At 41.6% G+C, this 12,561-nt stretch overlaps 1 protein-coding gene across 5 annotated transcripts in view; it reads right to left on the minus strand.

Annotated features, from left to right (window-relative positions):
• Nucleotides 1–7,535: 7,535 nt before the first annotated feature.
• The window catches only part of ITPR2 (inositol 1,4,5-trisphosphate receptor type 2), a 508,939-nt gene continuing 503,913 nt past the window's right edge, over nt 7,536–12,561 (minus strand). For all 5 annotated transcript variants that reach the window (XM_045463013.1, XM_045463012.1, XM_045463015.1 and 2 more), the window contains 2 exons: nt 9,289–9,450; nt 7,536–8,553 (listed from right to left, as the gene is read on the minus strand). In XM_045463013.1, coding sequence (XP_045318969.1) covers nt 8,467–8,553; nt 9,289–9,450 — 249 coding nt within the window. In that variant the 3' untranslated portion in view covers nt 7,536–8,466. The remainder of the gene's footprint in view (nt 8,554–9,288; nt 9,451–12,561) is intronic.

Genomic DNA, 12,561 nt, shown 5'->3' on the forward strand with positions numbered 1-12,561 from the left:
CCTCCATGTATGGCTGTCTTGATGACTTTTAGATCTTTTCTCTCTAGCCTTGATTTCTTTCATGGACCCTAAACCTCTATATCCAACTATCTAACAAATCTTTTTTCCTGATGTCTCAAAGAACTAAAACTTAGTATGTCCAATAATGAACTCATCTTATACTCTCCTACAGCCTACTCCTCCAGTATTTCCTATCTCAATGGACAACATCACTGTTTTCCCATTCATCAAGCCTAAAGCCAAGGAATCATTCTGGATTCCTCCTTTTTTCCTCATTCTTCACCCAACTAAGCCCAAAATTCTGTAGATTTTCCCTTTTGAATATTATAACCAACCCCTCTTTCGACTTCCAGTGCTTACTCTTTGAGATAAAACCCTCATCATATCTTGTCTGGACTCTGGCAATTGTCCTTAAATATAGTAAGCACTAAATAAACATACATTGAAGTAAATTAATATATGAATGTGAAGCTAGATGTTATTCAGAATTTCATGGATGGTTTTGTTTTTACATGAATGATTGTCTACTCTATCGTATATTTATTCACCTGAGCTTTTTGGAGTTAAACTTTACATGTATCCGAGTTAAAGTTCATCAGAATAGCTTTGTTCATTGTAACAGTTTTCTGACAATATTGTTACTGTCATCCATCACGTTCACTCTACTCCCCAACTTTATGTCATCTCCACATTTTATAATTTTGCCATCTATTTCTTTATTCCAGACATTGAATAAATGTTGGTAAAGAAAAGGCCAAGGCTGACATCCTAAATAAACCAAGGATATTTTACTCTAACCTCACATTAAGAAAAATCATTCACTTGCATAGGGGATTTGTAGAACCCTACTCTCTTCTAGGACATATTTTTCTACCTCATCTACAGGAATATCATGCAACTTTTCAAATTTTTATTTAAATTCCAGTTAGTTAACATACAGTGTAATATTGGTTTCGGGAGTAGAATTCAGTGAGTCATTACTTACATACAACACCCAGTGCTCATCATAACAAGTTCATGTAACTTTTCTTAAATGTCTTTATGAAATCAATATAAATGGTGGTGATGGTATTCACTTCATCTACAATTCCAGTTATCTTATAAAAATTTAAATGAGTTTGGGAAAACTTGCTGGATATCATACGACTTTTATTTCCTTTTAAAAAATTATTAAACTATAAAAGCAGTTTTAAAAATTTAGAAAATAAAGGCAAAGGAAAATAATGTATAATCATATAATTATTTTAAAACAAATATCATTATAGTATATTTTGTTCATGCCTTTTTGAGAAACATGTTTTTATATAGTTGATGGTGTACATATAATTTGTAGCTATTTTTAAAGTTTATCCTGTTTTGGGGTGCCTGGGTGGCTCAGTCGGTTAAGCGTCCGGCTTCGGCTCAGGTCATGATCTCATGGTTCATGGGTTTGAGCCCCACGTCGGGCTCTGTGCTGACAGCTCAGAGCCTGGAGCCTCCTTTGGATTCTGTGTCTCCCTCTCTCTGTGCTCCTCTCCCACTCATGCTCTGTCTCTCTCTCAAAAATAAATAAACATTAAAAAATATTTTAAAGTTTATCCTGTTTTACAACATTGCCTCAGTTTACATACTTCTCATAGATTTCATAACATTCCATTCTACGACAAGTATAAATTTTTACACACCCAAGTTACTGGACTTTGGACTGCATATAATTTTTGAATTATAAATAATGATATGATGACTATTTTGTGTATATAGATGTTTCTTTATATTTTTCCTGGGTACATCCCAAAGTGTATTTTCTGGTGCCAAAAATGCATATATAATACATATATCTGTATTAGTCAGGTAGTCTGGGTTATGCTGCAGTAACAATCACACATACCCACATTAGTTATTTAACAACCAAAACTCCTTTAATTTCAATGGCTTAACACAGGAAAGTTTGTTTCTCATTCACACCAGTTCTGCTCTGCCTGTCAAGGCTCTTCAGGGTAGTTCCCTTCAAAGAGGTGACTCAGGGAGTCAGGCTGCTTCCATTTTGGTTTCCATAATTGATGTGGTGAGGAGGGAACTGGAAGTTGTGCAGGGATTTTTTACTGCCTCAGCTTGTCAATCACTCACAATCCATTGGTCAGGACTACTCATGTATTTCCTGCTCAACTGAAATTGGTGCTGGGAATGTGTCTAATATGTGTTCAGTAGAAAAGGAACATCACTCTTGGTCTATTCCAGTGGGGTGGCTATATACTGTGTCAATCTAGCTTGGCTGGAACTATGTTTCCCAGAATTCCCTTTCTCATAGGATTACAGGTTGATTTTGAACTCAGGAAATTCTTTCACAAGATGTGGTAGATGAAGTGAAGTAACAGCCCTCAAGTTCAGAAGGAAGAGGAACAGCCTGATATCCTGGCACACCTTGCTGGTGTGTGGCAACAGCCAGTCCGCACCTCTCCAGCCCCCATCAGACTCCTTCAGCTTCTCTGAGTCCTGGGTCACATGCACACACAGCTCCAATGTGAAGAATGCCAACTTCTTTTTCGGTCACATGGGCTATGGAGTTTGGTGGCAAGAGCTAGATGCCAATTTTAGTTTGTTCCCGTGGCTTCCAGTTTGTCCTTGTTCTTTTTCTGCTTCATACCCAGCTTTTCTTTTTGACTGCCAGCCCTACTGACTTAGTGACTTCAGACTCACGACCGGATGCAAAAGAACCAGCCTTCTGTAGAGTTCTTCACTACAACTGCATGAGGTCAAATCCCTAAAATAAATCTCAGTCATGATGGTTTTGCTTCTCTGATAAAAACTGTAATTGATATGAAGTATACTAATTTTTTTTTACAAAGTAGGGTCTAACTCTAAGCTATTATGTTTACAGAATTTCTATTTCAATATACTGCCAAGAAGAGCAGGATCACGAAGAAACATTTTATCCACGTTGAAAAAGAAGTACCAGGTTATGGCATATAGAAAGGCAGATACAATTGTCCAAAGTGAAGACAATTATAAACTCAAACTAAAAGCAGTTATTAGAACAGGGAGCAGCTCAGGCACTTTTTCCTAAGCAAATAGATGTGATGGGGTGGCGGTAGGGGTGGGACTTTGGAGGGATGTGTTGCAGTGGATTGCAAAAGAAATCCATACCTGTATCCACGTTTCCACAGCTGTGAGGAGATAATTCTCTCAGGAGGTGACTTTATCCCCAGGACCAGCATTAAAGGGGAACAGGCTATTCTAGGGGAAATCCACATTGAAGTGTAAGAAAAAAAAGAAAAAGGAGAAATTTCTGTTGAATTGAGTCCAACTGTGCTCAACGACTAATCTCTGTTCCTATAAATTTTCTACCTGCATAAAGTTGGGTTTCTATGTTTCTTTGTCATGTGGCCGATTCCATATAATGTCCCTGCAGCTCTGCTATTGAGGAAAGACAGAAGGGAGGCTAAGGTACACAGACTTCTGGCCTACAGTTGTGCCAAGAAGATGAGGCTTTCCCAGGACTTCCTCAAAGCACCGTGGCTGACCAAAGGCAGGGTGACTTGTAGACGTCCATCACGCTCCCTCCACAGGCAAACTCCTGCCCTTCGTGCCAATTATTCTTACTGGAAGAGGAACTCATTGTCCAAGTCCCTTCCCCCAACCTTTCCTCTGATTCCAAGCAAAACAAAACAATTCTTGCCACACTGCTTCAAGGAACTGTGGCATACTGGAAAATGCCCACATGAGCAAAGAATTCCATTCACGGTTTGCATGTGATTCATGCAACTCATTTTGATTTCAGCTGTTGCATGCTTCGTTCTCTTCTGAGGGGAACTATCATTGCGAAGCACCAGGAAATGCTCGATGACTGAACAGCCTGTGTCCACTGAGCCCATCTCAGAGGCACCAGACTCAGTATACGTATGCTGGTAGGTGTTGGCCAGTTGGGGATTTAGCCAACTCCCAACAAATGTTGGGCAAAATGTTCCATTTGGATTAGTGCAGTGTGGTTCAACTCACCCAATTTTTTGCCCTTCATGTCTCGCTATGTAAAACAGCAATAATAATGACTTTCATACCGATACATTATTTAGGAAAATGGTAAGAAATGAAAAAAAAAAGCACTTAAAGTGTCACACACAAAAAAGTTGTATAAATCCCATTTATTAATAATAATTTATAAATTATACTTATCTGGTCTTGACATATTCTATTAGAATCATACTATTTGAGGCAGAAATAGTAATACTCTACAGCAGGAAAAAAGTCTATTGGTGATGATATGAGAAGTACTGGTACGATAATTTTATAAACTATTCAAGTCCATGAAAACACTCCAGTTCAGAGATGACAGTTGGTTTTGTTTTCCGGTTTCTCCAGTTTCCCACGCACATTAGCTCCCCTGCTTGGTTTTGGCATTGTGTTTTCTTCTACTAAATGCTATGGTTTTACCAACAATTATTTTAGAGATAGCCAATGAGTGACCAGAGGGCTTCAAATGGCCTCGGGCATTTTCTAAATACTGGAAATGGTTGTCAAATTTTGCAAAGAGAGAGTTCACCGTAGCCTCCCCACTCGCTACAAATGGTGTACACCCCATAATGTCACGCGTTTTAGTGACTTGCCTGGCTCCTATAGGCACGTGTGTTTGCCCCACTCTGTTTCGAAGCGTATCATGTGTCGTATGTATTGGAGCTGGTCTGTGGGTCAGAATATGTCGATTCGCTATTCCGTAACAGTTTAAGAACAGCTGAGGGACTATGCCTCTTAACAGCTGCTTTTCCACCAAGCATTGTTCCATGCATGTTTAAGTGTGATCTCTTGAGCCTGTAATCTGTTATATCATTATGCCTGTACAATATTTACTTACTTTCCCCTCCCCCGCCCCCCAGGCTCCAGGGCCAACCCTTTTCTTCCTATTATCTATCATTTACTCCTTTTCCCTGATTATAGTCAAGATCCATCTCCACCTTCCCTGACCAAATCTTAAGACCACAAACCTCTCCACTCAGCTCAACCCTAGTATGTAATAAACAACTATAAAACAACTATAGGATAATAAAACAACTATAAAAAAAAGACATCAAAACAATGCATTGTGAGCTGAGAATATGGAAATACACACATGATTAGTTCTGACTTGAACAAAATATATTCCTGATATAATCAATAAACTACTAGAAACTGTATCTTTGTCATCAACAAAGGAATTTCAATAAGCAAGAAAATAAGCCCTTTCTAAATGAACTTTCTCAAGGGGTAGAAAAAAATAATTTTTACATGTATATAATTTATTTATTAATATTATAGTCTTATATGATACAAACATTTTCTTACCTAAAATGATATTATAACTTAGGAAACATACTTTCATTAAACTCTTGGGCCTCACAATGTAGCATGCAAGGGAATAAAATCCTTTTGAAATTAAAAATTATATTCAGAAGAAATTGATCTTTTTAAACTAATATGCATTTTAATAACTAAAGAGTAAAATATTTCCCTTAACATCAAAATCAATGATTATTGTGTTCATTTTAATGTCACTATACAAATATTAAAATGTTAACTGATACTTGCCTAGGTCAAATATTCCAGTTGCATTAACAAACATGTACATGACAAATATAAACTTCTACCATGTCAAGTTTCCCATTATCTTCTTGCAACATCATGACTTTAAGAGCCTGGAAAGTGCCTTCTTTGTTTGCTTGTTTTTATTTCTTTTGCTCTACAATCTCCAAGATTTTAGGCAAGAGAGAAAACACAACTGAGAAATATTTCAATTTTGAACAAGAGTCTTGTTGGTTGCAATCTCTTTTGGATACTCCTCATGGGAAAAGATCTGTGAGATGGTGAGCTGCCACTAACACTGTTTGGCCATTTGTTGATGGCAGTTATCTACCCAATGATTTATTCACTATAAAAAAGACCTATCACGGTCCCAGAAAAGAAGAGATAGTTCATCCCATGAGAAACAGGTTGCTCTCATCTGTACAAATTAATCTATTCTCCTGATGGTCGGACATCAAAAATATTTTATTTTGTGTTCAAAAAGAGATGGGTTTCCACACCAGAGTATGGTCAATCCTTACCAATTTTCTCCACTTCTCCCCACCTGCACACTCTCTCATTAAAATATTTTAAAGTGTACTTTCATTTAATACTGTTATAACAATGATGGTCTTGGATTAAAACAATGGCTGCTTTGGTCTACTTTGGCTTTGGTGACGGCATTTAAAAAAATCAACTATGTGATATAGTTTAAAGTTTTAATAAAGAATTAAGGGTAATTGAGCGTCAGTGGAATTTCTCATACGCCTGTTGAATGCCTACTAGGCTCAAAGTTCTGTGCTGCATGCAGATAGATATCCCAATTTCTTGGCATTTTTGGATCATGGTCCTTCAGTGACTGGTAAGGGAAAATACTATGGTGTCACAGTAAAGAATCCTTAACAGGAGGAAGTACTGGGGTGAGGGATGGGAGGTACCAGTAGATTCAGCTAAAAAATTGCTGCCCTGGGGGCGCCTGGGTGGTGCAGTCGGTTGAGCGTCCGACTTCAGCCAGGTCACGATCTCGCGGTCCGTGAGTTCGAGCCCCGCGTCGGGCTCTGGGCTGATGGCTCAGAGCCTGGAGCCTGTTTCCGATTCTGTGTCTCCCTCTCTCTCTGCCCCTCCCCCGTTCATGCTCTGTCTCTCTCTGTCCCAAAAATAAATAAACGTTGAAAAAAAAAAGGAAATTTTAAAAAATTGCTGCCCTGGGGCGCCTGGGTGGCGCAGTCGGTTAAGCGTCCGACTTCAGCCAGGTCACGATCTCGCGGTCCGTGAGTTCGAGCCCCGCGTCGGGCTCTGGGCTGATGGCTCAGAGCCTGGAGCCTGTTTCCGATTCTGTGTCTCCCTCTCTCTCTGCCCCTCCCCTGTTCATGCTCTGTCTCTCTCTGTCCCAAAAATAAATAAACGTTGAAAAAAAAAATTAAAAAAAAAAATTGCTGCCCTGGGTTTCAACAGCTTCTCTCCAAATCTACATTTTAATATTGTGGAAGAAGGATTGGTTCAGGAATCCTTTATGATCTACCCATACCATGATTTGAGAATTTTAAGAGCCGATAGTTTAAATGACAACCATTCCAAGGCTTCAAAATGGTCATAGCAAACCCCATCCAGACCTTAAACCTTGGGGGTAAAAACCTGAGAGTTTAAAGACTCTGGAGAGAATTGTTTGTTCTCATGGAGGCAGGGACCAGAGATCAACTTGCAAAGCATCTCCCAGAGTCTGGTGTCCTGTGCTTTCATTACCGTCAGTTTGCCTTAACATTCTAAATATATAGTCTCAAAAAATATTACGAGCATGGCAGGTTATTTTCTCTCTCCACAAATCCTGGTTGCATAATTTAACATAGAAACAATTTGGGGAAGAGATTATTATCTTTCTACATGTTGAAAAGCTCTTACTGATACAGTTTAAAACGTGCAATTGAAACGCTGCATTTTCTTGGGCATTCAATAAATGTCTTAGTTTTTTTTTTTTTCCTAACTGCAGAAATAGGATAAATAAAACCACTCAGTTCCTTAAGCACAGCAAACATGAATCAAAAGCTTTTACTCCTTATTTGTAAAAGGAAATGTGACCATCATAAGTTTCTCAATATTCCCTGTCACCTTTAAGCACTTTCATTTATTATTCTCAATATATTTTAATAGCATACATAGGTTCACAAAAATTCCTCCCTGGGGCTTCCTGTCAGCTTTTACTTCCCCCAGTCTTTAAAAAGCTTACACTATACATGACGTAAAACACATTTTGAGCAGGTTATATGAAAATCCCTTTTGCGCTCCACATCGACAGAGCACCTCCGAATCTCGGAGAAAGCAACCACATCTCAGTTGTGCTGTCAGCATGAGGGGCGGAAGCTCCAAAGCACGATGTTCGTGGAGCTGTAAATACATTGTGTCGCATGTGATAGATAAGAGAATTGCCCCGTGACAGCTACGGTTTGGAAGCATTAACATTTTTCTTTGCAACCCTCATTTTTAATCTTTTCCATTATTTTCCTTAGTAAAATGCAGCCCCCAGAGTCTGAATACCTGTATCACTAGCTTCTATGCCATGATTAAAAGAAAGAAGTCCCAACCAACCATGATGAAGGTTGCAGTCAGTATTTAAGACAAAACAGCCTCCCTCGTTGATTTAGCAAAAGGTAGTTCTTCTCTCTGCGCCACACCCCCCCCCCTTTCCACCCTGCCTCCCGTCCCCTCTGCTTCCATGTGAGCAAGCTACTTGGAGTTACATTAAGAATGCGTGATGTGTGCTTTCTAGCTTTTAAGTTTGGTCTCCTCAACCATGAAAACAGTTATAAATTGTTCTCAGAGCTAAACCACTCCACATCTTGGCACTTGGTTGTTTTTAACTTTCAACAATAGGCACTGTTCACTCCCCTCCATCTCAGTTCTTTATTCAGTGATCAGGCAGGACACTGATGAAAGGCTAGTCACGGCTTCCCCCCCATGGTATCAGTGTGGTGGCATGTGATGATTCACATGGGGTGTGTTTGATCCGAGAAAGCCCAGTCTCTGCTTATTCTTCCTTTGTTCTGTCATCTGGGGGAAAAGAGAGAGTGTGTTCAGCTCATTTTCTCACTTTTCCCCAGTGCTGGTGGGCTGCACAACTTGGGGGTAAATTTCCCAAGCACCTACAGTCTGTGTCTGGCATCATATAGAATCTATTTACCTTTAAAAAGGGGAAAATGTTTTTTTTAAAGTGAATTTCCACAAGCAGAAAATAAGCAAACCCCTCTCTGTGGTTAAAAACAGGAACCATGGTTCTTTTAGAGCGGCTCTTTGCTTGTCAGACAATCGTCACCGTCAGCCTAGTCTTTTTAATAGCTACCACAGTTACTTTTGATAGTATTTTTACTACCACTAATAATTTCACACGATGAAAGGGTTGATTATAGCATTGAAATGACAGATTCTGAAGATGATCTGCCGTTCTGATGTATTTAGTAATGGCTAGGATGGCACAAAATACCAGTTTCTATCAAAAAGTGCAAAGAGGCCCTTGTACTTTGGCGTTTACTCCTCTCCCCCACTTCCGTGGGTGCAGAAGGGGCACACAGGTGGTAATGGGACAAATGGAAGCCTCTACTTGCCGGGATGTGGTTCATACAGCATAGTGTGAGGGTTCCTCGTTGGAATTTACAGTTCCCTGTGAATAACAATCTGGCCCCCAGGAGTCTCCAGGTCTCCCTGCACTCCCCTCACTGCCCTTCACTCAATGGTGGCGAATGATTCGAGCCCACCCAGCTCTAGCCCCGGCTCCCTGAGCACACTGACCTGCTCCTTGAGCTCTGCTAGCTGACCAGACAGCTGTTTGACCAGACTCATGGTGGATTCCAACTTCTCCTGCAGGTTCCGAATCTCATTTTGCTCGCTGTCACCTTCATTGCTGACGAGGGACATGGCTCGCATCCGAGGAAACCAGTCTAAATTCTTCTCCTAAAAGCAAATACGTGTTCAAGAACAAGGGAGTGATGGAAGGGAGCCTACAGTTCTGTAAAGAAGGTTTATAGGTGTTCATTAGTGTTAACATTTATTTTTTTAAGTTTATTTATTTATTTTGAGAGACATGGAGACAGCACCAGTAGGGGAGGGGCAGAGAGAGAGGGAGACAGAGAATCCCGAGCAGGCTCTGCACTGTCAGCGTGGAGCCGGGCGTGGGGCTCAAACTCCTGAAACCATAAGATCATGACAGTAGGTGAAACCAAGAGTCAGATGCTTAACCAACTGAGCCACCCAGGCGCCCCAGTATTAACATTTAGATCAAAGTTTCTTAGTATTCAAAGCAAAAGTTACTCTTTCTGGCCAGGCCTGCTGGTGGGAATGAAGTGAGGGTTAAACATTGGTTTTCATGAGCTGGGGGAAGATTTTAAATATTGGCTCCAACTTCCTACAGGCTCCCACAAAGGTCCCAGATAAAGCATTTAGAACAGCACCCGATCCCAGAGGGCATTCAGTGAATCCTGACGAATGATGAGGTAGGGTCAGGAGACTGAGGACAACAGATCCAAGTACGTGTGCGTACTTTAGGCATAAGCTGTTTCTCCTCCCCCGGCACAGGAGAGAGAGGGGCGGCAGGACAGGAGGGTGGTAAAAGAAATGTTTCGGTTCCAGCCACCCATGCTGAACTGGTTTACCCTCCACTTCCCCAAGACGGGCTCTGAGCTCCACTCAGGCAAGAGGGAAGTGGAAGGGCATGGCCCTGGATTGTTCTGTCTGCTCCCTCTGGAAACATTTTATTACAGTGAGGATGAGGTTTCAGAGTTACACTTCCCCAGAGGGCAATAGCTGGTACCACTTCTGTTTTTCTAGGCAGACTGGGTGTAGGGGTGTGAGTATGTGTGCAGCCCTCTACCGCTGCAGAAACGAGTAGTTAACCAGATGCCCAGCTCTCTTGACAACTCGCTTGCTTAACGTTATAGAATCACTGTGCATTACTTAGATTACACTTTTCAATGCTCAAAAGAGCTTGCAAGGTAAATCATATTTGTCCCCACTTTACAGATGAGCCGCCCCAACAATTTAACACCCATTGGATGAGCTAGGCAATGGCCGAGCTAGGATCTGAAGCCAGGTGAGCCTTTCTTTCCACCACCAACTGGGTATGCCAACCTGCCTTGCGATTCACCTACCTATTTCTCCAGGTAACCTTCTCCCAACATCCCTGGCAGTGATCTTCCTGCTTAAGATCACTTCCACTTTAGAAAAGCCCACCTCAGTGGCTGCCAGGACTTCTGCCTGGCCAATCACTAGAATGAAGGTCAAAAAAGTACTTTCCCCGCCTGAGGAAAGGTTCAACTTATCTCTGCCCTTCTGTTTCAGTCTCGTCTACCAGTTTGTAGCTATTGTCACTACGGGGAAAACAGCAAGTTCTTTAGTTCCCTACCCCCAATATAATGAAAGGACAGATAAAATTTAAAGATAAACATATCAAAAAGTTTTAAACTGAATTTACACAGCTGTGGCTAATTAGCATTTCAAAGGAGAATGGTAACATACTGGAGCGCACAGTGACAGCCAAATTCATTCATTCAAGCGATCCTTCCAACATCTATCTATCGCCCAGGATTTAGAGGTGAAAATCAGATAAGACAATATGTCTGCTCCAAGGGGCTTCTGGCTTAGGACAGGCTTCCGTGAAAAGGAGACTGTGCATTATGCACATCAAAATCCTCTGGGGTTGCTTGTTAACATTGCAGATTTCAATCCCACTACCTCTTTCCAAATCAGAACCTCTTTGGGGATGTGCAGGATTCCTGTGTGGACCATAGTTTAAGAACCCTGGTCACTGGAGACAAATAAGATGAATGGTAACACCTGGAGTAGTGGCGGGGTAGGAAGATGGCCCGAAGGGGAAAGGTTTGGAGTAGCTATTGTGGGAAACAGGAAGAAGAGCCAAATGCAGGCCCATTCCGTGCTTGTAGGGCAGGATGGATGGCCTAGCAGACTGTGACCCCCACAAAAACCATTGTTTACCAACAGCCCAGGTGGATGTGCATCTGAGGCAGAGAGCCAGACTGATACAGGATGGTGTGTCCAGTATCAGAAAGACAAAGGTATAGGGAAGCTATAAGTGTCAGTGAGGGGCTGGCTGGAGTGAGGGACATCAGTGTGTGGCCTGGTAGGCAGGATGGAGAAGAACGGACCTGGGCCCAACTGCTCTATAAGCACTCAGTCCTTTCAACAATCCCCTTAACTTCAGTTCTCTTATTATTAATATCTATATTCTCTGCAGTATCATCTACTGTTGGGGCTTTATAGATGAGGAAACTGAGGTTAGCAGATGGCTTAGCTGGGACCCCAACCCAGACCTGTCTGCCACGAGGCAGCTCTCTTGGCAAGACAGAAGGTGGAACGATACATTTAAGATTCTGAATGTAGGGGCGCCTGGGTGGCTCAGTCGGTTAAGCGTCTGACTTCGGCTCAGGTCATGATCTCACGGTCCGTGAGTTCGAGCCCCGCGTCGGGCTCTGTGCTGACAGCTCAGAGCCTGGAGCCTGCTTTGGATTCGGTGTCTCCCTCTCTCTCTCTCCCTCCCCCATTCATGCTCTGTCTCTCTCTGTCTCAAAAATAAATAAACATGAAAAAAAATTAAAAAAAAAAAAAAGATTCTGAATGTAGAATGACTTCAGGAAATGAAGATTTTAGGATGAGAGTGCTTTTTTTTTTTTTTTTTTAAATTTTTTTTTTCCAATGTTTATTTATTTTTGGGACAGAGAGAGACAGAGCATGAATGGGGGAGGTGCAGAGAGAGAGGGAGACACAGAATCGGAAACAGGCTCCAGGCTCCGAGCCATCAGCCCAGAGCCTGACGCGGGGCTCGAACTCCCGGACCGCGAGATCGTGACCTGGCTGAAGTCGGACGCTTAACCGACTGCGCCACCCAGGCGCCCCAGGATGAGAGTGCTTTAAACCTGCTAGAGTATCAGCAAACTGGGGGAGTTAGTATTTAATGGATATAGAGTTTTAGTTGGGGAAGATGCAAATTCTCTGCAGAGGGACATAGTGACAGTTGCATAGCAATGGGAATGTACTTAATGCTGTAAAACT

This window comes from Leopardus geoffroyi, chromosome B4, assembly GCF_018350155.1.
Source record: "Leopardus geoffroyi isolate Oge1 chromosome B4, O.geoffroyi_Oge1_pat1.0, whole genome shotgun sequence".
Taxonomy (NCBI): Eukaryota; Metazoa; Chordata; class Mammalia; order Carnivora; family Felidae; genus Leopardus; species Leopardus geoffroyi.